This window comes from Jatropha curcas, chromosome 6 (genome assembly GCF_041381405.1).
Source record: "Jatropha curcas cultivar XTBG-Jc1 chromosome 6, XTBG_Jcur_1.0, whole genome shotgun sequence".
NCBI classification, from domain to species: Eukaryota; Viridiplantae; Streptophyta; class Magnoliopsida; order Malpighiales; family Euphorbiaceae; genus Jatropha; species Jatropha curcas.
In genome coordinates this window covers 5314635-5338575 of record NC_143156.1, presented here as the reverse complement: position 1 = coordinate 5338575, position 23941 = coordinate 5314635, and the positions used below count along the sequence as shown (strand labels likewise).

The following is a 23941-nucleotide window of genomic DNA, read 5'->3' as shown; positions in this document are numbered from 1 at the left end:
TTTTTGCATATTATAATAAAATTTTAAAATTTTTAATTTTTATATAAATAATTGATTTCTTATTTGTTTAATGCAATTTTGAAATGATAATTTTTCACAACTTTCAACTAACTACAAAAAAAAAAAAAAAAAAAAAAAAATTCAACTTACTAATAAGTGTTTAATTGATTTTATAAGTTAAAGTCTTTAACGAGTCAAATTGAAGTGTTTAACAAGTAGAATCTTATAAGTTGAAAATACTTCAAGCGTTCTTTCTTTTTTTTTTTTAAAAAAAAAAAAGATACAATAGTGAATTTATATATTTTGTCAAATTTATTATATATATATATATTTATATAATATCTACCTTTGCATTGGCACGGTTGTTTGTTTTTTCCGATTATGAGTTTTTTTGATTATGAAAACGAAACCATAGATTTATTTTGAATATCTATCTAGTTTTTCTATTTATTTTATTTTCTAATTTTTAGTTTCTTTCATTTTATAAAATTTTATTTTTCGTTTTAATAAATTAAGGGTAAAAAAAAAAAAAAAAAGCAAATTGATTTGTATTGACTAAAAATTTGGTTCAACCATGCAAACAAAATACAAAATGGGACGGCGTGTTGACCGATTAATGATCGACTGATTAAGGACTTTGATGGCCTAGGGTTTTTCCTAATTGATAAATAAGCAAGCAGAAGAAACAAAACCTTTGCTTTGTGCAGTCACTTTTGTGCTTACCGTTTCCCAGTCTCTGCTTCCTGCAACAGGTTCTTGCTGTTTAGCTTCCTTCAACACCAATGTCGCTAACACAGAATCTCTCTACCTCTATCTCCGCTTCTTCCTCTGCTTTTTTAGCCTCTTCAAGCTTCAACTATAGGTATTTTAATTTTCTTGCAATCTCTCTTTGCTTTCTCAGAACCAAACAACATTTTAAACTTTTTTTCCATTTCTCATCATCTTTCTAGGAACCGGGATGTTTCGCTTCCCTCAAAAAATTTTGGGATTTGTAGATGTGTAGCAATTCTTCAAGAAGAGAAGACCAGTGAGTTTTCCCTTTTTTGTTTGGGTTTAATAGAAAAGAAGCTGCATTTTGATGTTATTTGAGCGTTCTTGGGATTGTTTTGTTATTTTTCTTTCTAATAATTTGATATTTGATTGGACATGTATATGTATTTTCATATTTGTTGTTAAGCCTACAAGACAAAGGTGTCTCGCAATGAAAACATGGCCAAGCTTCAAGCTGGATACCTATTTCCAGAGGTCTGTAAATGGTCCTATCTCTGAGGTTTTATTAGCTTGTTTAAGTTTTTACCATAGGCTTGAATGCCTTTCATTTGGCATGCAACTGAAATCAATTCTATCAGTTGATGTTTTCTGTTATCATTGAGGTTTTTATCCACGCTTTTAAATGGCAGTTAACCAAGTGGCATTTTTAGAGTTTTTATTTATTTATTTGTGTTCTGATGTGTTGTAGATTATGTTCGTATTGGCCATTCATTTTTCTCCTTTTTCATGTTCTTTTCCTCATTTGCAAAAAGATTGCTCGTAGAAGGAATGCCCACTTGCAGAGATACCCTGACTCAAAAGTGATTAGCCTTGGAATTGGTGACACCACTGAGCCCATTCCAGAAGTCATAACTTCTGCAATATCTAAGGTTTCGTTCATCTCCATTTAACTTGTTAACTTTTATTTACTATTGCTGCATTCTTTGTATATTAATTATGCTTTTATTAGCAATTTAGTCCAAATTATTTTCTTGGCATTGTTGTTGGCACTGTTGTCTGCATTGTTGAATTAAAAATTTTAATAATTTAAACTGGTAGCATGATTATAGTTTTTCAAACAATTCTTTTTTTTTTCACCTCTTTCTGATTCTTTTGAATGAGCTTGCAGCTTATAACTACAAATTTTGTTTTATTGCATTTATTTTTCGCTTATTAATTGATTCCCCTTTTTACAGAGATCAGAAGCATTGTCCACTCTTGAGGGTTATAGTGGTTATGGAGCTGAACAGGGTGAAAAAGTACGTTGAAATCTTGAGAAGTAGCTGCTTTATAAACCTTTAGGTTTTTGATAATTTTGAGATTGGAAGTCCAGCTACAGTCAAACATTCTTAGAGGCAGAAACAAAAATATAGCAGTAGCACAGGCTATGTAATTGGTAGTTTAGGAAGGATATGCCTGGATAATATTATAATTCCTGTAAAAGTTATTGCTCTTATTTGCACTGCTAATTTAGATGTTGGATATTTTTTTGTTAGAACGCTTTTCTGTAGAATTGGAAATGGTATATTGAATAATGAAAGCAAACTGTAGGACTTTAGCTTCACAGGCGTTGGTTTTTTCTTTGGATTATGAACTATGTAGCAGACATAGAATATTAGAATAACAGATTGTTATACTGTGCAGCCATTGAGAGCTGCAATTGCTTCAACATTTTATGGAGACCTTGGCATTCAGGAAGATGATATATTTGTCTCTGATGGTGCAAAATGTGACATATCCCGCCTGCAGGTTCGTTATTTTTGTTTTGGAAGTTTTTACTTTGTTTGGTTTCATATTTTGTTTGACTTGGTTAACTTTCTTGATTAATTTTGTGACAGATTCTTTTTGGATCTAATGTCACAATGGCGGTGCAAGATCCATCATATCCGGTAATTTATGTTTTTCTATTAGGACTATAGTTGTCAAATTTGTGATATGTTTTCTTTTCCATCTCCTTTTCTGTTTGTTCCTCCTTCCCTGTCATGTTCAATTGAACATTGTATAAACAATTCAGTCACTTCATTTGTTAGTTTCATGGATTTGCTTATTTATATCTTGGCCAATATTCATGATGCACTTGAAGGTGATAGGGCTGGCATCCCAACTCTCTTGATATAGGTGCCCTTTTAGTATTAGATATCTACATCATTGGATCACTTGCTCTATCTTATCTTATGTGGTATATGTCAAATGGTCATATCAAATAGAAAGGAAAAAGAGGGGTGGAATTGGGGGTTGGGGATGGGAACAGAAAATTAAAGTTTCTATATAAGAAGTCAAGAACTCTTTGCACTAAATGCTGTCTGTCAAATTGCAGGCTTATGTAGACTCGAGCGTCATTATGGGCCAGACTGGACTGTATCAAAAGGATGCTGAGAAATATGCAAACATAGAATACATGAGGTGTAGTCCAGAGAATGGTTTCTTTCCCGATTTGTCTAAGGTCTCTCGAACAGATATCATTTTTTTCTGTTCACCAAACAATCCTACTGGTTCTGTTGCAACAAGAGAGCAACTGGTGCAATTAGTACAGTTTGCCAAGGACAATGGTTCAATCATTGTCTATGATTCAGCATATGCCATGTATATATCTGATGATAAGCCACGGTCTATATTTGAAATTCCTGGAGCCAAGGAGGTAATTTTCAGTTGACAATTTACTTTCTGACCCCTGCTAGCTGGCATTGATTTCATTGTCCATTTGTTCCGATTCTTTTTTTTTTTAACGTGCCTTCAGTCATCTTATCAAGATACGATATTTTAATTAGAAGTAGGAGCTGTGTGTAAAACTGAACACAGTTTTAGGATTTTGCTATTTGTAATTTCCTGGTTATGAAATGAATCCCTGATTAGTTGTTTAAATTCTATTATCATGATTAGGATTCTAGATCATGCTACCATAGAGATGTTTGAAAATATTGTCATTTGGAAATTCAGCTGTTAAGGATTAGTTGTAAATAGAGTTCCATTAGGAGTTAGATTCCTAATTAGTTTATGATTTGTATTCCTAAATAGCTAGGTAGCTTAGGAATTCCTTATATATAGACCTACGTAATCGATTGATGAGATACAAGAAATACACCTACAATATAGTCTCTCAACATGGTATTAGAGCCTTCCATTCAAAAAAAAAAAATCCCGAAACTTCCCTTACGAGAAGCCATTTCCACCCTAGGAAGCCTTTCTACGGTTAGTATTTTGCCTCACCGCCCACCCCAGGATATTCTCCAGCTGCCGATTAGCGACTCCCCAGAATCCGGTCGCCTGATTCCAAGCGAATGGCCACCACTCGCCACCTCTTTCTTCCTGCTCTGGTTCACGCGCTGGCGCATGTCCAATGGTCTTTTTCACTCCAATTCCTCTCTCCGACGTTGGCTTGAAGAGAGACGTGCAACCCAGTGAGTTGCATCGTCATTCTTGGGCTTATTCAATAGGTTTGTTTGCTGCGATTCTGTTGCAGCTGTGTCGGGCAGTCCTCTGCTACTGTTGTTGCTTTAATTTGCTGAGGAAACATATTTTTCCTTTGCTGTGACAATTGGTTTAGGTAATTTTCGGTGATTTGCTAGTGATTCCTTTTTGCATTAGGGTTTAGTACTGCGCCTTTGCTGCAGTTACAGGTATTCTGCTTTTGAACCTTCTCTTTTGTCGAGAGCAGTGCAACCCAGTGAGTTGCATTGTGTTCTTGGCCTTCAGTGGTGTGCTCCATTTGCTAGATTTTCCTTTGCTGCGTTTCTGAATATCTGCGCAACTGGGCTTCCTCTTTGAGGCATTGATTATGGAAGCTTGAAACAGCCCTGTTAGTTGTTTTTTGGTTCAGTGAGATTTGTTTTGACAACCTAAGTGTGTTGTCTTAATTCTGCTGTTATTATTTGGTTTGGGATTCTATATTGCTATAATGAAGTGGGTACAGTTGCTGAATATGGTATTGTGCTTTGCTGAAAGTAGTAGTTTGTAACAAGTTGAGCATGATTAACATCTATGCTCCAACTTGAGGGGCAGTGTTAAGGATTAGTTGTAAATAGAGTTTTATTAGGAGTTAGATTCCTAATTAGTTTATGATTTCTATTCCTAAATAGCTAGGTAGCTTAGGAATTCCTTATATATAGACCTATGTAATCGATTGATGAGATACAAGAAATACACCTACAATATATTCTCTCAACAGTATTTTTTCTACAAAATAGGGCATGACTAGGAAATGGGCTATTGTATGTGTTTGACATGACATTTCAACTATTACCTTGTAACAAGCTTGGGATTTGATTTATGTAATTAATTGCGTGGATCATGTGTGATGTTGGAATGATATCTTTCAGGATAACATTTAGCATCAGACTCATTCCACCATTTGGCAATAAAGTCTCTGACTTGAGCATTATCTACTGTTTATCTAACAAATTTTACATGGACATGAAATGAATTTTGTTGCTTATGAACATAAATGACACAAGTTCTTGGAAGCTTTGCTTATTTTCCTATTCATCGTGGTTCCCTGACTTCCAAATGTTGGCAAGCTTTGGTGTTAATTTTTTAATTTTCAGTCACTGTGCAGGTCCTTTATGTCTTCACTCCATTTTGAAACTGTTTTCTTTTTGGAACTATGCATTTGTTCTTTTTTGGCTTTAGCAACAGAATAGTCTGTTCATAAGAATCAAAATCATCCCATTACCCATATTTTTTTATAGGGAAAACAATTCTTATGCATATTCAATGTTTTCTTCGAATGTTTATACCTGATTGTCAATTTGTTGGATAAATGCACACGTTTGTTAAAATTTGATGAGATAACTAGATAAAACTGTAACTTAGTTCGTTGGTCTGCATGAGCCTATTACATCTCCTGATGCGAGGAGTTTATTGTTATTGAGTATTGACACCTTGCACTCACTATCAATAATAACATATTGGTATCTGAACTCTGCAGGTTGCAATTGAGACTGCATCATTTAGCAAGTATGCTGGGTTTACTGGAGTCCGTCTGGGATGGACTGTGGTTCCAAAAGAGCTTCTCTTTTCAGATGGCTTCCCTGTTGCCAAGGACTTCAACCGTATTGTTTGTACTTGCTTTAACGGTGCATCCAATGTTGTCCAAGCTGGTGGTCTGGCTTGCCTTTCTCCAGAAGGCCGCAATGTCAATCTTGTTATCTTTGCTTATTTTATTGTTTTCCACTGTATTTAAGCTCATCAGATATGGTCATAAGGTGAAGTATGATTACACTCATGTTCATGGATTTCTATCTTCTTACAGGCGATGCAAAAGGTGGTTGGATTCTATAAAGAAAATGCTGATATTATAATGGATACATTTAATTCGCTTGGTTTTAATGTGTACGGTGGGGTGAATGCACCATATGTGTGGGTCCACTTCCCTGGCCGGAGTTCATGGGATGTCTTCAGTGAGATTCTAGAGAAGACTCATGTGGTTACCACACCTGGCAGCGGATTCGGACCTGGTGGTGAAGGTTTTATCAGGGTTAGTGCTTTTGGTCACAGGGAAAATATTTTAGAAGCCTGCAGAAGGTTCAAGCAGCTTTACAAGTAAACTAGATAACTCTTTGTATCTGTAGTGTCTGGCTAAAAGATCAACATTGCTGTATTCACCCCTTATGTTGTTTTGTTATTTATAATTATCATTTCAAGCAATAAAATGCAAAACATATAACAATTAGAAAAGACTATTCTCAGTTTTTTGTTCTAGATTTTTCCTATGTTGCGTTTTTACTTGTTTCAAAACTGTACTGAATCAGAATGGCTTTCCAAGCATTTCATTACGACGGATTAATTTGCATACTTTCAGGCCCTCCATTATAGCACAGAAAAGCCGCAGCCCAAGCATAAAGAACAAAATGTTTACAACCACAATAGTTCTCTAGGTGTTTGCTTGGAAATGTAGACAATATAACTCAAACAGCTTTCCAACCTTCTAAACCAAAAAGCAGGATCTAGATAGCCTATGATACATATAAAATATACAAACATTGTGGTACAATGGACAATTTCCTATTTTACATACTTAAATATCAAAGCATACCCTAAGCATTGCACACTACTCTACTCAGCATTATAGTGGTGATCTCTACTTTACAAAATTATACTCCTAAAACTGTTCAATGCCCTTCATAATATCTGCCTTGCAAGTTGTCTTATAATGACCCGTTTGGTTACATCTACTACAATGCACAGTATGTTTCTCACGATTAAGGTCTTCTATGCAAATTCTTTTCTTTTCTGGGCGTCCAGGCGGCCGACGAAATTTTGGTGGCAGTACAATTTGAGCATCATCATCATCCATAGGTGTGTCACCCATTTTTGTCCACCCAATTTTTTCGGGGATAGGGCATATGACTTCTGCATATGCTTCACGGTAACTAGAAACAGTAAAACACTTCTCTGCAAAAGCATATACATCTTTTCTACAGGATATGATTGCTGCAACAGCATGTGAACATGGTATTCCATGAAGCTGCCAATCGCGGCAGGAACAAGAATGGGTCCCAATATTCACAATGTTTGAGCGCTCTGCTGATATAACCTCAAATTCAACTTCATCAGATCGAAGAACTTGATACGTTGATGCACGGTTAATAGCTTCAATCATGCGTTTCTCAGCAGATGGAGCCAGTACTGAAAACCAAGAATTACTCTTCAAACGCCGGTCCTCAAACTCTGCGATTAGTTTACTGTGAATTCGCTCAATCACCTGAATTATAGGCAACTCTCGGGCTTCAAGAATCCATCTATTAAATTCTTCAATATTTGAAGACAGATGACCATACCGTGTTCCTTCAAAATACACCAAGGCCCACTGACTGGGAGGAAACTGTTGCAACCACTTTGCAGCTGCAGATGAAACCTCTGAAATTTCAACCATTTTTTCTTTAAATCCAATGGTAGTGGTAGCACATGCCGCTTTCCACAAAAGATGGACAAGCCTTGAATTTTTGAATTCTTTACCAATGCTGTCACTCAAGTGGCGCATGCAAAATGCATGAGAAGAACTTGGGAATTTTCTTCTTACCGCATCTATAATGCCTTTCGGTCCATCAGACAAAAAGGTGAACTGTGGCATATTATCTGTGTTCATGTCTAATGCATTCTGTAACTCAGATAAGAACCACATCCAGCTCTCATCATTTTCTAAATCGACAACACCAAACGCTACCGGGAACAATCCACCATCAGCATCAAAAGATGTGGCTACAAGTAAGGTACCAAGATATTTGCTCTTAAGTTGGATTCCACCAAGTGCAATGATAGGGACACACCCATTCAAGAAGCCATATATGGAAGCATAGAAAGAAACAAAGAGCCTTTGGAACCGATTATCTGCGCCAGTAGTGAACACCTCTGCAATACTTCCAGGGTTAGTTCTTTTAATTTGTTCACAATATGAAGGAAGTAGGCAGTATCCTTCTTCAGAAGAGCCATAAATTGCTGCAAGTCCCCGTTCCTTTGCACGCCAAGCTTGCTTGTAAGGGATAGTGATTCCATATTGCTTATGAATGTCATGTAATATATCCTTTGGTTTGTAATTGATATTATTTCGCAGTCGTTCCTCTATAAAGCTCACAATCCAATCCACAGAAGCCTGATGGTGACCGTTTTGTGCATTTCTCCCGCAAGTATGAGTCCCTTCAAGGCTTCTTATAGTGAAGGTTGGAACATTAGGAAGCTTAACTGCTCGAATGCGCCATGGACAACCCTCTGAGGCACACTTTGCAAAGTATCGAATCAGATCACTTTTTATAATACGAAGTTCAAAGTGTTGTGCAATTGCAGCTTCTTTAATTGCATTACGGAAAGCCTTGACATCGGGGAACTCTTGACCAACAACAAAAGTGTGGTCCTCCATTTGGCAACAAAATCAAATGCAGTACAAGTGTTCAATAAAATGATAAGTCATTTAACTCCACAAAAATTTTGCGAACACAAAAGAGGCATCTATGCATGTTTTACCAAATGTTTGAACATGAGATTTCTTCAGAGAAATCATCTAGATAGGGCCTGAAATTCACCAGAACAATATACTTTAATGGTTGCACGGTAGGCACTGTATTCATTCATAAAAGTAAAATGGTTTTACTCGAGTGATTCAGCCTCAAAAGAATGGATAACTACTTTTTCTTTTTTTACATCACAAAACTAGTAAGATGCAGAACAGAAATTAGTTCAGACAATTGCAAAAGAAGTATAATCCAGGGGATAATGGAAAAGCATATAGAAATATACTATACAAAAAATGTTGATATCAAACAATTTTTTTGTCTATACGTGAAAGTTCATGGTGGACATTTATTTTATTCTGAACTGCAGAACAAACAACTTATCCCGAAATCTTCAATGAAATAAGTGACCGAAAAAAAAAAATCATTAATTCAGTGCATGGCCAATGATTGGATTATGAGACTTCTCAAGTCAAGACCTAATGGACTAAGTACAGAATCAAATTGGATTAATCATTTCTCACAACAAGAATTTTTCGAAAATTTGATATAAACTTGAAGCACCAAATCCAAGGAAATAAATTTTTCTTGCCAATGGTTACTATTTAAGATTCAAAATGTTAAGGACATTAACACCATCTTTCTCCAACTAATTAACAATCGTCAAAGTTTAATACACTTCCAAAAAGCAAGACACGAGCGAGATATTTACCATTTCAAAGCAACAGACTATATTGCTCTTTCAAATTAAAAGGCCATTACCCAATTATTTGGACATAACACAGACTTCTTTCGAAGCTAGTAGAGCAAGCAGATAAAAAAAGATTAAATTAATTGGCTAAGAAAATGTTAAACAGATAAAATTCAAAATCAACCTACACAACTATTAATCAGTAAAAACATAATTTAAAACAAAAACCCAGAAATCAAATCACAATAAAAAACCAATAAATTCAAAGATTATGAATTATATAAAAAAAACCTCTAAAGTTCTCTCCTTCAGATAGAAGACAACAGTCCAATAAAAAAGGAGAGATTAGAAAAAAAAAAAAAGAGAAAACATGTAAATGATGGTATGTGTCAATGGTTTGTGATAATCTGGTATTTGCCGTACCTTAGATTCGAAACAGAGGCTAAAGAACAGAACTTTCGAAGATGGCAATAGAGAAGCAAAGTGCAGGGTATAGAACTTGGAAGAAGAAAGGCAATGGGCGTATGAACAATTTTGGAATTCGAAAGAAAGATTAGGGTTGATTGTGTCACACTGATGCTACAATTACTAATGCTTGCTTTTCGTCCTAACAGGCCAATGTTTTTTTTATTGTTTTTTTAGTGAAAAAAAGGTTTTTCTTTTGTTTTTTTTTTTTTAAAAAAAAGAGAATATGGAAATATAATAAATTAGTTCATGATTTATAATCAAATTAACACACCAAGATCTCTATTTCTAAAAACTAAATTTGAGATCCTTAAATTATTATAATGCTATTAATAATTCGGTCCTATTAAAAAAAAAGAGGAATCTAAAAATGTTAACGTAAATCACAAGAGAAGAATTAGAAAGATAAACGGTGTTCATAAATTAAGAAATTTATAGTTAGTTTGATCATATTTTAGAGACTAATTTCTTAATCAATTGACAATTATAATTGGCTATTTTGAACGAAAAAATTAATATATTAACTAAAGATCAGATTAAGGACCTAATAGTCAATTTTTGAAAATAAAAATATTCAAGTGTTAATTTAACTATAATTTAGGAATCAACTTATTATTTTCCATAGAATATTTAATAGTAATCCCTTTCTTCCATCAGAAATATTCTCATTTTGTTTTTTGGATTTTCTAATATAACATTTTTATTGAAAGTATATATAAATAAAATTACACTCTAAAACAAATAAATTTTTTTCTTCAATTATTTAACTATGATAATGTTTAATGAATAAAACTTAAAAACTCTTTAATCAGATAAACAAAATTAATTATTTAACTTTAAAGAAACTTAAAGAATTGCTTAATTAGTTCATAGTTAAACACTATCATTAAATCTTTTAATTGAACCACTCACTTTCTCAGCTTGAAAAGATTTATAACACTAAATATTAATAAATTCTATCAATATATTTATTATTTTTATCCATATATTATAATAACAATAATATTATAATTATAACTAAAACTATAATTATCACTAGAATATATACTAATAATATTATAATTATAGACTTTCTAATTATAATTATAGATCTGAATAACATGTGTGGAGTTTTCTTCACCATTTTTTCACTAACCTAACCTTTATGAAGGAAGCCATAATCAGATTCATATACAACACAAATTCATATATATATATATATATATATATATATATATATAAAAGCTTTGTCTCATAATTAATTTTATAGTTAATAAAATCAATATTAATATTTTAATTAAATGATTTGTAATATCATATTATAGATAAAAATTAATACAATATTATATAATATATATATAAAAAATTAGTGAGTAAAAAACGTGTTAAAAAAATAAAAATTTGATTAGTGGTGATATCGTGGGGAAAAAAGATTAATCTAATTACAAAGGCCAGAGGTGTTTGTGCATTGTGCATGGTCTGATGATTAATTTACGAAAATGCCATTAGATCCGTTATTATAACCATCTTGTCCGAATCTGGTATAGTCTTTCCCAACGGCTACTTGCACCGAAGGCAGATTTTAAAATCTCTTCTTGGGTATCTCGCCATTACCAAACTTCAACAATCTCATAACCGATAACTCACGCTCCTTCTCTAAAACCCCTTCTCTTTCTCTCTTTTATTTTCTCTAAGCAATGGACGACACGGAGTCTGTGCAGATCAACGCTGAAGAAGCAGAGATTAATGGAGATGAGTTCTACGAGAAGATTGAGGCCCCTAAGTTCGTGGACCTCAACGCACCCGATCCCTACCACCATGGCGATGATTGCTACTGGTTCTGCATGCGAGTAGGTAAGTTCTAATTTCCTTTTGTGGTTTTCTGGATTGGGATTGAATTTGAAAGTTATGATATATGCTCTGTTTTTTATTGTTGGAAATTCTTTAAGGAAAGGGAAAGAAGTTAAGGTTTTGAGGATTTGCTTTAGTGGTGTTGTTATATCTCTGCTGGTCATGAAAAATGCAATTTCAGTAAAACAGTCCCTGGTTTTTAGAAGTTGAAATTTTTATCTTTTTAGTAGTTTATACATAGTTTGAGATCAAATTCTAAAATTTGCAATTTCTCTCTGTCTATTTATTTTACCTCTAAGGATGTGACCAAAAGCATGAAGAAGAAATGGATTCTGAAACAATCTACAAAAATTTTCTCCTTCGGGTTAGTTAAAACTCTCTGTCTTTCCTGTAATGGTTTAAAGAATAGACCCAATTCAGAAATGGATATTAAGCTATCGAATCCTGCAGGTAATGGCTGCAAGAAGTCCAAACATTCGGCTTCGAAAAGCATTGCATAAAAAGGATTCAAGGTTTGCATTCTGCACAAAGCTTTCTGTAACTACACTTCAGATGTTTCTTCTTTTTAACTTTATGCTAAAATTACCATTTGCTGATATCTGTGCTGTAGTACTGATCTGAAATGTCCGCGGACAGTTCCTGCAAAACCTTCAAAGCCTAGAGTATCGCGACTAGCGCTTATTTCTTCAATATCTAAGAGAATAGTTGATCCCAAAGTGAAGGTCAAACCTCTTTCTAAGCAGAATGCAACCCCAAATGCAAAGGCAAAACAACAGCCTTCTATTATAGCCAAGGCTTTGACTACTCCACGAGCGAAAAAACAGCTGTCGAATCCAGAAGCATTTCGAAGTGTTAGGAACCCAAAGACAACTGCTACTGCAATGCCAAAGAATAGAGTAGTAGCAAAGACTTTGGTATTTGATTCGCCTAAGAAGTCGGTGAGAACAAAGAGTTCATTAGAGTTGAATACGCCGGTAAAGACATTATGTGCTGGAATGAAGAAGCTTGAGATCACTAGTGCGAAGAAACAAGTGTTGGGATATGATAGACCTCTGCCTTGTGATACTGCAGCTTCCAGAAAAAAATTAAGAGGACGAGAGGTTAAGAGTAGATTGTTTGATGGGTTAAATTTGCAAAAGCACAAGGGTCACGAAGCTAAAGCTTCTAAAAGTTTGAAGAAGAGTAACAAGGAAGAGACCTTACAAGAGATTGAGGAGAAAATGAAGAATGATGATTCTCGGCGGGTGTGCTCTACTTCCAAGAGCGATGAAGGAAATGCTTCCAAAGACCCTGCAACGACTACAGAAGTCGTAAAATCATCAATGGATGAGAATAGAGTTGAAGCTTTGTCAGACGCTGGCAGAAGTGAATTGAGTTCGAGAAATGATGATGATGTTAAGAGATTTCAAGCTTCTAAGGAAACCCTGGAGTTTGATGATAAAAGGCATACTATGAACTCTGATGACAAGGAGAATGATGATGAAGTCATGGAAAGTGATGACAAGGAAAATGCTTCAGCTTCTGATGATAACAGGTTAGAAACTCATTTCATTTTCTTCTTTCTTCATAGTTTTTCTTCATTTTAATGCATTCTTCTAACGACTTAAAGCAAATTTTGTATGTGCAGAGAATTGGATATCAAGACTGGACAAACAGAACATAAAATTCTTGGAAGGCATGATACTCCAAAGGACAGTCAAAAGGTAGGTGGATTCATAATCTGCTCTCATGTAGTTCTCATTTCAGTTTCTGATTTCTTTTCTGCATTTGAAAATGGCAGATAAGTAAGGCAAAGAGTATGCAATCTAAAGGTGCCTTAACTGCGGTTGCTACTGGTGGTCAAAGGCTTAAGCATGAAAAACCTAAGCCTACAAATCCAAAACCTTTTCGGCTAAGAACTGATGTATGTGTATCCTTTTTCTTATGCTACTTGATTTCAAAATGCTTTTATACAAACAGAAATACATAGTATCTAAGAATATTTGAGTTATTATAGGAAAGGGAAATCTAAGAATATTTGAGTTATTATAGGAAAGGGGAATTCTCAAGGAAGCTAATCTGGAGAAGAAACTCTGTCCTGCACCACTTAGTGAGATCACGCCAGTTCCTAAAGGAGGGAGCTCGCAAAAAAAATATCGAAGTGCCATTCAAGTGAGTTCCCTTAAAATGTGTAGAGCTCTTATGATAGCTGGCATTATTGGTTCTATATCTTCACTAATACTCTGTTTCTTATTACAGAGAAATGAGAGGTGCCTTAAGCAAACTGAGAATCATAATGACACATATGAAAGCAAGGAAAAGGAAACAAACAGAGCACATAAGGATCATCATCCTGTAAGTCTATATATATTTTTCTGAACGGGGAAATGAAACTTAAGAGCATTTAGGTTTATACAGACATCGAGTAAAGCATCTAAATGATAATACTTTGTGCAGAATAATCGGAATTTGAGTTTGAAGATTTCGAAAGAAAAAATAGGAAGAAAAATATCAACTCCGCAGAGACATACAATTTCTTCTCAGCAGAAACTTGTGGCTTCACAACAAGACTGCACCCAGGACAAATCTACTCCAAAATTGGGTAAGAGTTTGAAAAGGATCAAATCACCATCAAGGAAACAACTAGCAAGGCCTCAAGAGTGAGTTTCTCCTGCTTTAAAATGGGTTCTGATCAACGAAGAATTTATATCCCTCAAAACTTAAATGAGTTTCTCTTGCAGGGCACCACCAAATGGAAAGGAAACGATTTCTATTATGACCACTTGTATACTTGGCACCATAAAGGAAACATCCCCTACCATTTTGAAAACCAAGGAAACTATGAATCTAGGTGAAAGCGGTGCTTCTCCGGGAACCAAAGTTTCTGTTTCTCCTGCTTCCAGACCCTCATTACAGGAGAAAAGGTTCGCAACCATACCTAAGGAACCAAACTTTCATAGCATTCATGTGCCAAGGAGCTGCACAAGAAGAGTGGCTTAAGTAAATCCTCTGAATTTGTATTGTTGTTGTTGTCGTTCAATTGATTCATTGAATTATTATGTATTCTTTCCTCGAAACGTAGCAAGTTTTGCAGCCAAAATTGTTTATAACATTAGCTTCCTCGATTATTCAATCATTAATGTATATTTTATGTTGTTACTTTTTACTTCATTACTATGTTTCTAGCTAATCCTTACGTCATTGCTCAAGCAACTCTCTCTCTCTCTCACTCTAACTTCTCTATTTAAAGATTCATTAAGTTCCAGCAAACCAGGATGAAAAGAAAAGTTCTCAGTTTATGTGTGGATACTAACTCTGATAATGAAATCTAAAGCAATACTTAATGTATATTTTATGTTGTTATTTTTTACTTCATTACTATGTTTCTAGCTAATCCTTACGTCATTGCTCAAGCAACTCTCTCTCTCTCTCACTCTAATTTCTCTATTTAAAGATTCATTAAGTTCCAGCAAACCAGGATGAAAAGAAAAGTTCTCAGTTTATGTGTGGATACTAACTCTGATAATGAAATCTAAAGCAATACTTAATGTATATTTTATGTTGTTATTTTTTACTTCATTACTATGTTTCTAGCTAATCCTTACGTCATTGCTCAAGCAACTCTCTCTCTCTCTCACTCTAATTTCTCTATTTAAAGATTCATTAAGTTCCAGCAAACCAGGATGAAAAGAAAAGTTCTCAGTTTATGTGTGGATACTAACTCTGATAATGAAATCTAAAGCAATACTTAATGTATATTTTATGTTGTTATTTTTTACTTCATTACTATGTTTCTAGCTAATCCTTACGTCATTGCTCAAGCAACTCTCTCTCTCTCTCACTCTAATTTCTCTATTTAAAGATTCATTAAGTTCCAGCAAACCAGGATGAAAAGAAAAGTTCTCAGTTTATGTGTGGATACTAACTCTGATAATGAAATCTAAAGCAATACTTAAAATTTTAGATGAACCTGAAGACTAACCAACCTTCAATTAAAATGATCTAAGAAGCCTTGCAGAATGGCTGTAATTTCGCACATCGATTTTATGACTTTGCTTTCTGAGCAGTATATGGTATAACAGTAACAATTGAAAGCAATGTATTCTAGGCATTTCTAGGTGACGCATCAAAGTATTACAGACTGAAATTTGTAGAAACAGTCTGAAGGATAATATTCCTAAACATGAAGAGAAGAAATAAAGTGTACTACAGCACAAAGTCTCAATTGCTTAGTTGAAGAAACCTTTGTGCCATGGGATGCTTGGCTTCTGATAGTTCATTTGGCTTCAAAACTTCAACAACTTCTCCATTTACAACAAGGCAAACCACATCAGCAACCCTCTGTATCTGTTTGATGCTATGAGAAACCATCACAACTGTCATTCCCCGGTTTTCTTTTAGTTTCACGATAACATCCTCAATGTTTTGCGTTGATATTGGATCCAAGGCGCTCGTGGGTTCATCTAGTAGCAAAACCTGTCAAAGGTGGCATATAACTTTCAAAGCAAAACAAAAAGATCCGATAGATAGTTTACATTCTAGCAAAAAAAGAAGAAATGGAAGTATCATTTAGAGAAAAAAAGATAAAGGTCCAAATTGCAATATTGTCATTGAAGGTTTTACCTCTGGTTCATTAGCTAGGGTTCTTGCAAGTGCAACCCTTTGAGCTTGACCTACAGATAATTCACTACCATTCTTTTTGTGAAAAGTAGAATCAAGGTCAGCAAGTTTAAGCAACTTGTGAACCTCATGGTCAGTAAGTTTCTTCCCCCTCAATTGTGGTCCATACCTTATATTATCAGCAACCGTACCTAACAGATGTAAATCAAACATTCAAGCAACTAAAAATAAATCAACCATTATTATGTACTTCGATTTTAAAATATAGAATTCAGTACAAATGGTAGAATTTGCTTTATTTATTCTGAATTTCATAAAATTGAATTCATAGGAGCAAATTGAATATTTCCATTTGAATCAAATATACAAAATCTCAAATGAATTCCACAAAATTTTACAGAATGCATTTACAAATTAGCAGCTTTCGTAATGAGGAAATTCCCCCAGTGGGAAGTTCTTATTTAATTTTAATTAAAATGTCAAGGACACAGTCAAGTTATGATCTTTCTACAGCTTATAGCTAGCATCAAACATGAAATATCATAAGAATTGTTCAAATAGTAGCAGAAGCACAATCATTAGGTCTATGCATTACTTCTAATCATTTATGGCAATATCCAAAACCGAAAATCACAAACTTACAAACTCAAATGCAAGATCACAAAAAGACAAAAAACTAACCTTCAAACAGAGCCGGAACCTGGAAGAGCATGCCAACCCTACGGCGGAGGCCAAGAACATCAAGATCCCGGATATCACGGCCGTCGAGAAACACGGTACCAGACGGAGGTTCCCATAGGCGGTTAAGCGACCTCAAAAGCGTAGATTTGCCGCTACCACTAGGGCCAATGATTCCAACAATAACTCCTTTAGGTATATCCAAATTAATTCCGTTAAGAATAGTTACTCCAGCATCCGATTTCTTTATCAAATTCTTTATCCGGAACTTGATTTGAGAACCGCCGATATCCGATTCAAAATCGTCCACAGTAAATAAATGCTCTCGAGGGTCCCCATCTACAGAATCAAAAATCAAAATGAAGAACAAAAGAATTACATCTGAAAGGTAAGAATTTGATGCAAAAGAGTGTACCTAGAGAGGTCTGTGATTGCAAAATTGAACCCAAAGCCATAGATGAAGGTTGCATGAGCAGAGAAACAGAGTGCAGAGTCCTTTTGTCAGTCAATCAATAGCAGAAAAGCCTACCTCTAGTCTTCACTTCACCAGACGATGACACTATTGAGAGCGTTGACCACTAACAAGTAATAACTGGTGTCGTACGGACAATGACACAGTGGCAATTTCAACAGTCCAAAATTGCAGCAAGTCGGAGTAAGCATATCTCGGTTATAACCGAAAATTTGAGCCGTACCAACGCTGGTTCGGTTTTGATTTTGATTTTTTTGAAATTCGATTCATGGGTTTTGATTCACTTCCCATGAAGGAAAATTGAATAGATCCAAATAATGGATTATTAACTAAGCGATTAATTTGCCTAGATCAAGTTACTATAGACCAAATCAACGCAATTATAAATTTTATTAAAATAAGAATATTTCTTGTCATGCGTAAAAAAAAAAGTATATATAATTTTTAAAATTTTTTATTGATTTAGTTAATAGGCAGAGTCATGAATAAGATTTAGGCTTAAGTGCTCAACTATTTCTAAAGAGAAATTAAAAATATATATATAAAAATTGATTAATCATTTGATTGTATAAAAATATTTTAAATTTTGCATGTTATTACAATTGCACCATATTTTAATCATAAGATGCAGTTAATCTCCAAATTTCATTCATACACATTTGTTAAAAAAGTTAAAATAATATAGGATATAATTATTTTTATATATTATAATGTATAATATTTATATATATTTTAATCCTTACAGTTAATATATTTTTTATTTTGATTTATTACATAAATAAAAATATTAATTAAAATTTTAAAATAATATTTAATAAAAAATTATTTTTTAAAATAATTACACATAAAATGATAATAATTTTAAAAAATTATTAATAATTATTTTATGAGGTTAATAAAGTCTAAAAATAATATAAATACAAAAACTATCGACCGCTGCGCGAAGACTCCAAAATATAATCGATAAGATAAAGAGTTGATTGAAATTTTTATTAGCTATAAGTTGTTCATTAAAAAATTTGCTAACCACTTGCAACTTAGCTATTGAATATAAATAAGATAAACCAAACATCCTCTTCAAGTATTGCTGCTTACTTGGAAAAAAAAATATATAATTATTAATATCATTTCCCCATTGAGAACAAAATTAATATATATATATATATATATATATATATATATCAAAAAGGAAAAAAAAAAAAAAGAAGAAGAAGAAGAAAGGAAACGCTAACTTGAAATTCAAAAACACAAAAGCTTCTGTCCCGCTGTCTCTGCTTATTGTGTTATGATGTGATCAACTGTACTTGGAAACTCTCCAGGCTTTACCACCATGGGAGGTGAATTTCTTTAGCCTTCCAAACAACATGACGATGATGAGTACGAATTTAGGCAAGTTGCTCCACCTTCCGACAAATCCATACCATCTATCTTTACAAGAAGCTTCTGCCTTAATTTGTCTTGCACAGCTATATCCAGTTGAGTATCCAACGTTTCCATACGCACTAAATCCAAATTTAATCATACTATCAATTATCAATCGTAATTTTTCTATACATATATAAAAATGTATTTCGGTATATTTGAATTCAAAACGACACTGCTCACCCCTAATTCCTGCTGCATTTCGGTATATTTTAGTATTGAAATTTTATTCTTTACCATGCATTAAGAAAATTTAAGGGGGAAAAGGGTTACCTTATCACTTCTAGGGTGATGCTTAAGACATTGAAGTTTAGTGGGTCCGTCTTCATCTTCTCTCTCTCCAAAATACAAATGAGAACGATAAAAATGACAAGATATGACAGTTGTGAGAACAATATGCACTGCATTGCTGTCCTTCCTTCATTTTTGTGTCCTTTCCCACTTTTTGTTACTTCTTCTTCTGGCTTTATGGGCATGAATGAAAAATATTGTGGGAGATACCTGTAAAACATTTATATATTACTAAAAACCAAAAAAAAAAAAAAAAAAATATTGAAATAGGCACTTTGAATTATTAGCACAATAAGATAAAATTTTATTTTTCCATGCATGAGGAATTTTCAAAATTCTAATTATTACGCATACCTGAACATAATTTAACGATAAATGCATATGTATAATTTAGATATAAATTAATTATTTATTTTTCTTTTACCGATGTTAATTAAAAAAGTAAATTATTATAAGAAAAAAAAAACTCAATCAATAAAATGAAAGTATTAAATTATTTTTAAACTCAATATGATAAGAATAAATAAATTAGTAGAATCATAAGATTGAAAAACTCATCCAATGCAATTGGGATGATATATTTTAAGAGTGGGAAGATGCATGTCTTTAATGACCTAACTCATAAATTTGATTATATATTTTTAGTGATTATCCTTGCAGCTTTTAAACTACGGAGGTCCATCACGACGTTACATATTCACATTTCAGTAATAACTATACCACTTGGCAAAATGAAATATGAAAGTGTAGATTATAATTGAATCCCATAAAATTATTTTATTTTGGCGAAAAATGTAGTCATTACCGAAATGTTAAAAATATAAGATCGTGATTGCGTAGCCGCAAACAACGAAAATCGTGGAAAGTTTAGAATCAGATTCATATATTTGGCTAATCCTTAATACATATAAAAGTTAAAATGACTTTATTCAAAGTTTAACACTAAAATAATTTAATTAAATAAAGTACTTTTCAATGATTTTTAAAAGTTATAAAAACAATAAGAGAGATTAAGTGCGGTTTTTAAAGACAGCAATTGAAAAAAAAAAATTATTTATTCAAATATAAAAAAATTATCTCAAAAATCGTTATTCAAAACTGTCAAAGGTAAGTCAAATGAGTTTTCTATCACGTGGCAATGAATATTCCTCTAGAGAAAGAAAACAAGTGGAAAAAAGAATTTGAAAAGTATAATTAATTCCCACCTTTCCATCCCTTCATTCTATAGAAAAGAAAAAGAAAACTATAAAGCGTCACTCAAGTGCTAAATTTATAAAGAGCATCTCAAACGATACAGTATATTTGAGTTGAACAGAAGATCTCTGCAACCCCAGAAATTTAATCTTTAGGAAAACACTTACAGGAAGATGTTAAAATGATGTTAGTTTTGTATCCAAAAAGAAGAAATCTGAAGAATAGAATTTCTCATCTCTATTCACTCAATGGAAAAAGAAAGGAAATTAAAAAAAAAAAAAAAAAAGAAAAAAGAAAATAGAGTCAGTAACAAAAGTATGCAACGCAAAAACGTAAGCTCTACCTTAGTGGCGATGGTGGGATAATGCCGTAAAGGGGGGAAAAAAATGTGGATCAAAGACGATTATAATGGAGGCTAACCCATCACTTTCATCAATTACTCAACGTAAGTTCCAACATAAAAGGATATGATTAAAGAACTGTTAAAATTAGGAAGTAGCGTTCATATTTATTAATTGTTCATTAAATCGACGAAAACTCTTGTAATTTAGAGATTTTAAAATTTTTAATATTCACATAAATGAAAAGACCAATCAAATCACACGAAAATAATTTTTATGTCATTCAGTTATATGACCTTTAGTTTTGATATTTCATTAAATTTCACATATTAACACTTAATGAACTTGATATCGACGCGAGGCAACAAACCTACCACATGTTGCTATGTTCAGACGTATGGTCCACGCATGAGTTGAAATTTCAATGGAGCACATTTTCATAAACATTATTTATATGATCAAAATCAGACACTATCAATTAATCCTTTCACATCAATTTATTTTCCAAAAAAAAAAAAAAAAAAAAAAATCCTTTCACATCAATTAGCATATATAAGGACAAGAATTAGACAATTTTGTAATTATTGTGGGTACAATTTCATTCTCTTTTCCAAAATGCGTATCCTAAGCTGCTTAGAGTTAATTATTAAATTAGACAATTTGTTTTAGATTGAATTAGTCTGTGTTAGAAACAATTTTTTAAATAACTTTGAGTATTTTGATAGGTCAAAACGCTAAACGATATTTATTATAATGTTCGATAATATATTGTTTGAACTAACTTTTAAATATTAATGTAACGTTTTAGAAATTGTTAACTCTATAACGTTTAACATTTTATGAAAAACTACTCAAACAGTTACTAGCTACTCAAGTATCTAATTGCTATTAAAACAGTTAGTAGTTTATTTCGTCGAACATGCCCTTAAACTATATTAAGTTTGAAATTCATATGCAATAAGACAATAAATTGTAAGGTAACACGATAAATTCTAAATGATATATAATAATTATAACATGAATATATACTCATATCCATGTGAGACTAACATGAAAGTTTGAAGAGTGGTCAGCCTCATATGAATGTGAGAAAGGTTGATTATGCTGAATAATTTTTTCCTATGAAGTAACAGAACATGAACAATAATGTCACAAAAAAATCAAGTGTGGTCCCAATTTCTGAATTATTTTCCAACTAATCATTCAAATGTCTGCCTATACCAATCATCCCATTTTCAAATAATTAAAAGAAAAAAAAAAAAGGAAGGTAGAGAGAGAGAGAGAGAGAGAGACTCACATCATAGCCACAAAGAGAACTAAGATTGCAGAAGAGACAATAGAGAGATCAAAAACAGCTTCCCCTGAATGCCTTGTATTCACCACTTGGAAGAAAGCAGCAACCAATTTCTCAAACCAACTTAGACCATCCATCACTTGTGAGTTCCATTCCATAGCACAAAGCAATACAAACTGTATCACTATAAACCCCAAAACTGTCATAGCCAAGAACTGACATTTAACGCTAGAAATCAAATGCCCATAACCCATCTCTTTGCTATTCTTCAACATGTACCTATAATCCTCTCTTTTTGTCAATTTTTCCAATACCCATATCAAAAATCTCAAGCTTGGTGCAAAAAGTGTATTTCCTAAAAGTGTTTGAGGTATTAAAAGAAGAAGCAGGCCTGAATTTTTCTTGAAAACTATCATATTCTCATTTGTGGGTACAAAACCAGTATTTGAAAAGGTTGATACTGTAACGAATATAGAAAATGTCTGTATTGAAATGCCTTTTTTGGTTAGTACCTCCCTTGCACTTGAAACTAGACTTGTATATGAAGCAACTAAGATAACACCCACCATTTGAACCACTAAAAAATACACAAGAACCACATACCCCAAACTCTTTATTACTGAGTCATAATTTAAACCATCACTGCGTACGGAAAAGTTGCGGAGGTAATAATTAGTATTACTTTCTAAGTCATTCTCTTTTGGTTTCTCATTCTCTTCTACGCCAACAGAACCAGAAAAAGAAACTAACTCTTTCGTGTTGGTATTGGTAATTAATTCATTTCTATGGAAAAACGTTTTCAAATTAAGTCGAAACAGAGAAGTGAAGACTTCACCTCCCATTAACATCAAAATGGTCATAAAAATGAGTTGGGTATTGGAGAAAAATTCCATTTCCACTGTTGCCATGCTTGAAACAGTAGCAGCAGATATGGAAGTGAAGAGGATATCAATATTGTTGGGTGTGAATGGGGAAGCACTAGTACTATTAGGGGTAATAGTTCTTGGCTGTGAAAGCTTCAAAGCCAAATACCCAAAAAGAGAAATTGTGGAAAAATAGGATAATTGAATCCAAACTGGGTTTACTTCAAAGAGCAAGATATGAAAATATGACTTGATTAAAATTTTGCAGGATATGTAGAAATTACTTACTTTGGTGCATGAGAATTTACAAAGATGCACTAATTTCTTACCAAAATAAGCTAAGCTCTTCATCTTTATAATTCCCAAGAAAAAGAATTGCTTAGAGCATGAAATTGAGCATGCCTTCGAGTTATGAGATTGATGGTGTTTATAAAGGGGAGAGAGAGAGAGAGAGAAAAAAAAAAAAAAAAAAAAAAAAAAAAAAAAAAAAAAGAACTCCGTGTAGTTACCGTGTTACTTTGACTACAATTATCATCCATGTACAGTATTTATCCATCACAATTATATTCAGGTTCTTCAGGCCTTCAAATGAATAAAAAAGAGAATTAATTCTGTAATCCATAATATTATATCAATAAATATTGGTAAGCACAGTATTTCTGTTTCGATTTCATTGGAATGTATTACTTTTCCTGCCTCAAGAAAAGTTAATGAATTCTATTGTATTTAGAATTTCAGGTTAGGTTTGAGTGTATATGGAAAATTACTGATTTAAATTTAGATGTTTGAAAATGCTAAGTTATTTATGGTTCTATTATAATAAAATTATTCAATTTGCTGATAGAAAAAAATAGGTCCAATGTCCAAATAAATTCTGAATTTATAAAATTTTAATCGATTCTTTTAATTGTTTATTAAAAATTGTGACGTCCATCACAAACAGCTTAGAATCAAGCTGACGTGTCTATTAACGAGTCCCACCTCCTAATACCATAGCAGTTGATTGGGAATCCCACTATAGCACCTCTCCTATCAAATACACCACAACACAATATATTATTTCACAAGTATAAGAAGGTGTTGGATGGATGGACGTATATAATAGTAC

The 23941-nt window shown here is 33.1% G+C and overlaps 5 protein-coding genes across 6 annotated transcripts; 2 read left to right on the top strand and 3 right to left on the bottom strand.

Annotated features, from left to right (window-relative positions):
• Positions 1-628: 628 nt before the first annotated feature.
• Positions 629-6423, top strand: AGD2 (Pyridoxal phosphate (PLP)-dependent transferases superfamily protein). The gene is made up of 10 exons (XM_012219139.4): positions 629-862; positions 951-1027; positions 1178-1245; positions 1524-1640; positions 1947-2009; positions 2395-2499; positions 2589-2639; positions 3068-3388; positions 5675-5881; positions 5999-6423. Exons 1-10 carry the CDS (start codon positions 783-785, stop codon positions 6290-6292), a joined length of 1383 nt encoding a protein of 460 aa, XP_012074529.1. The 5' UTR covers positions 629-782; the 3' UTR covers positions 6293-6423.
• A 226-nt stretch (positions 6424-6649) lies between these two features.
• On the bottom strand, positions 6650-9985 carry LOC105635986 (uncharacterized). 2 transcript variants are annotated; one of them, XM_012219141.4, is made up of 2 exons: positions 9808-9985; positions 6650-8800 (listed from the first exon to the last, which is right to left on the bottom strand). In XM_012219141.4, exon 2 carries the CDS (start codon positions 8600-8602, stop codon positions 6848-6850), a length of 1755 nt encoding a protein of 584 aa, XP_012074531.1. In that variant the 5' UTR covers positions 8603-8800; positions 9808-9985; the 3' UTR covers positions 6650-6847. The 2 variants fall into 2 exon arrangements, with proteins under 2 accessions (XP_012074531.1, XP_012074532.1); XM_012219142.4 differs by having other exon boundaries at positions 6650-8754.
• Positions 9986-11391: 1406 nt separating this feature from the next.
• Positions 11392-14829, top strand: LOC105635987 (neurofilament heavy protein). The gene is made up of 10 exons (XM_012219143.4): positions 11392-11682; positions 11979-12043; positions 12130-12191; positions 12290-13213; positions 13307-13382; positions 13460-13582; positions 13711-13830; positions 13918-14013; positions 14116-14318; positions 14400-14829. The coding sequence occupies exons 1-10, from the start codon at positions 11526-11528 to the stop codon at positions 14656-14658; spliced, it is 2085 nt and encodes a 694-aa protein (XP_012074533.1). The 5' UTR covers positions 11392-11525; the 3' UTR covers positions 14659-14829.
• A 917-nt stretch (positions 14830-15746) lies between these two features.
• ABCI17 (non-intrinsic ABC protein 3) lies at positions 15747-17642 on the bottom strand. The gene is made up of 4 exons (XM_012219144.3): positions 17372-17642; positions 16960-17295; positions 16282-16469; positions 15747-16134 (listed from the first exon to the last, which is right to left on the bottom strand). The coding sequence occupies exons 1-4, from the start codon at positions 17424-17426 to the stop codon at positions 15880-15882; spliced, it is 834 nt and encodes a 277-aa protein (XP_012074534.1). The 5' UTR covers positions 17427-17642; the 3' UTR covers positions 15747-15879.
• Positions 17643-18385: 743 nt separating this feature from the next.
• Positions 18386-23243, bottom strand: LOC105635989 (sodium transporter HKT1). Its single transcript, XM_012219145.4, has 3 exons — positions 21974-23243; positions 19124-19351; positions 18386-18930 (listed from the first exon to the last, which is right to left on the bottom strand). The coding sequence occupies exons 1-3, from the start codon at positions 23182-23184 to the stop codon at positions 18723-18725; spliced, it is 1647 nt and encodes a 548-aa protein (XP_012074535.1). The 5' UTR covers positions 23185-23243; the 3' UTR covers positions 18386-18722.
• Positions 23244-23941: the final 698 nt, after the last annotated feature.

Coding starts and splice junctions, on each gene's coding strand:
- AGD2 (XM_012219139.4), top strand. CDS start 783: ATGTCGCTAACACAGAATCTCTCTACCTCTATCTCCGCTTCTTCCTCT. Junction 1,246..1,523: donor CTGGATACCTATTTCCAGAG/GTCTGTAAATGG, acceptor ATTTGCAAAAAG/ATTGCTCGTAGAAGGAATGC. Junction 1,641..1,946: donor TAACTTCTGCAATATCTAAG/GTTTCGTTCATC, acceptor CCCTTTTTACAG/AGATCAGAAGCATTGTCCAC.
- LOC105635986 (XM_012219141.4), bottom strand. CDS start 8,602: ATGGAGGACCACACTTTTGTTGTTGGTCAAGAGTTCCCCGATGTCAAG.
- LOC105635987 (XM_012219143.4), top strand. CDS start 11,526: ATGGACGACACGGAGTCTGTGCAGATCAACGCTGAAGAAGCAGAGATT. Junction 13,831..13,917: donor AATATCGAAGTGCCATTCAA/GTGAGTTCCCTT, acceptor TTCTTATTACAG/AGAAATGAGAGGTGCCTTAA. Junction 14,319..14,399: donor CAACTAGCAAGGCCTCAAGA/GTGAGTTTCTCC, acceptor TTTCTCTTGCAG/GGCACCACCAAATGGAAAGG.
- ABCI17 (XM_012219144.3), bottom strand. CDS start 17,426: ATGCAACCTTCATCTATGGCTTTGGGTTCAATTTTGCAATCACAGACC. Junction 17,296..17,371: donor GCAATCACAGACCTCTCTAG/GTACACTCTTTT, acceptor TTGATTCTGTAG/ATGGGGACCCTCGAGAGCAT. Junction 16,135..16,281: donor CCCTAGCTAATGAACCAGAG/GTAAAACCTTCA, acceptor CACCTTTGACAG/GTTTTGCTACTAGATGAACC.
- LOC105635989 (XM_012219145.4), bottom strand. CDS start 23,184: ATGAAGAGCTTAGCTTATTTTGGTAAGAAATTAGTGCATCTTTGTAAA. Junction 19,352..21,973: donor GTTCTCTTTGTGGCTATGAT/GTGAGTCTCTCT, acceptor AATGTTTTACAG/GTATCTCCCACAATATTTTT. Junction 18,931..19,123: donor ATCACCCTAGAAGTGATAAG/GTAACCCTTTTC, acceptor ATTTGGATTTAG/TGCGTATGGAAACGTTGGAT.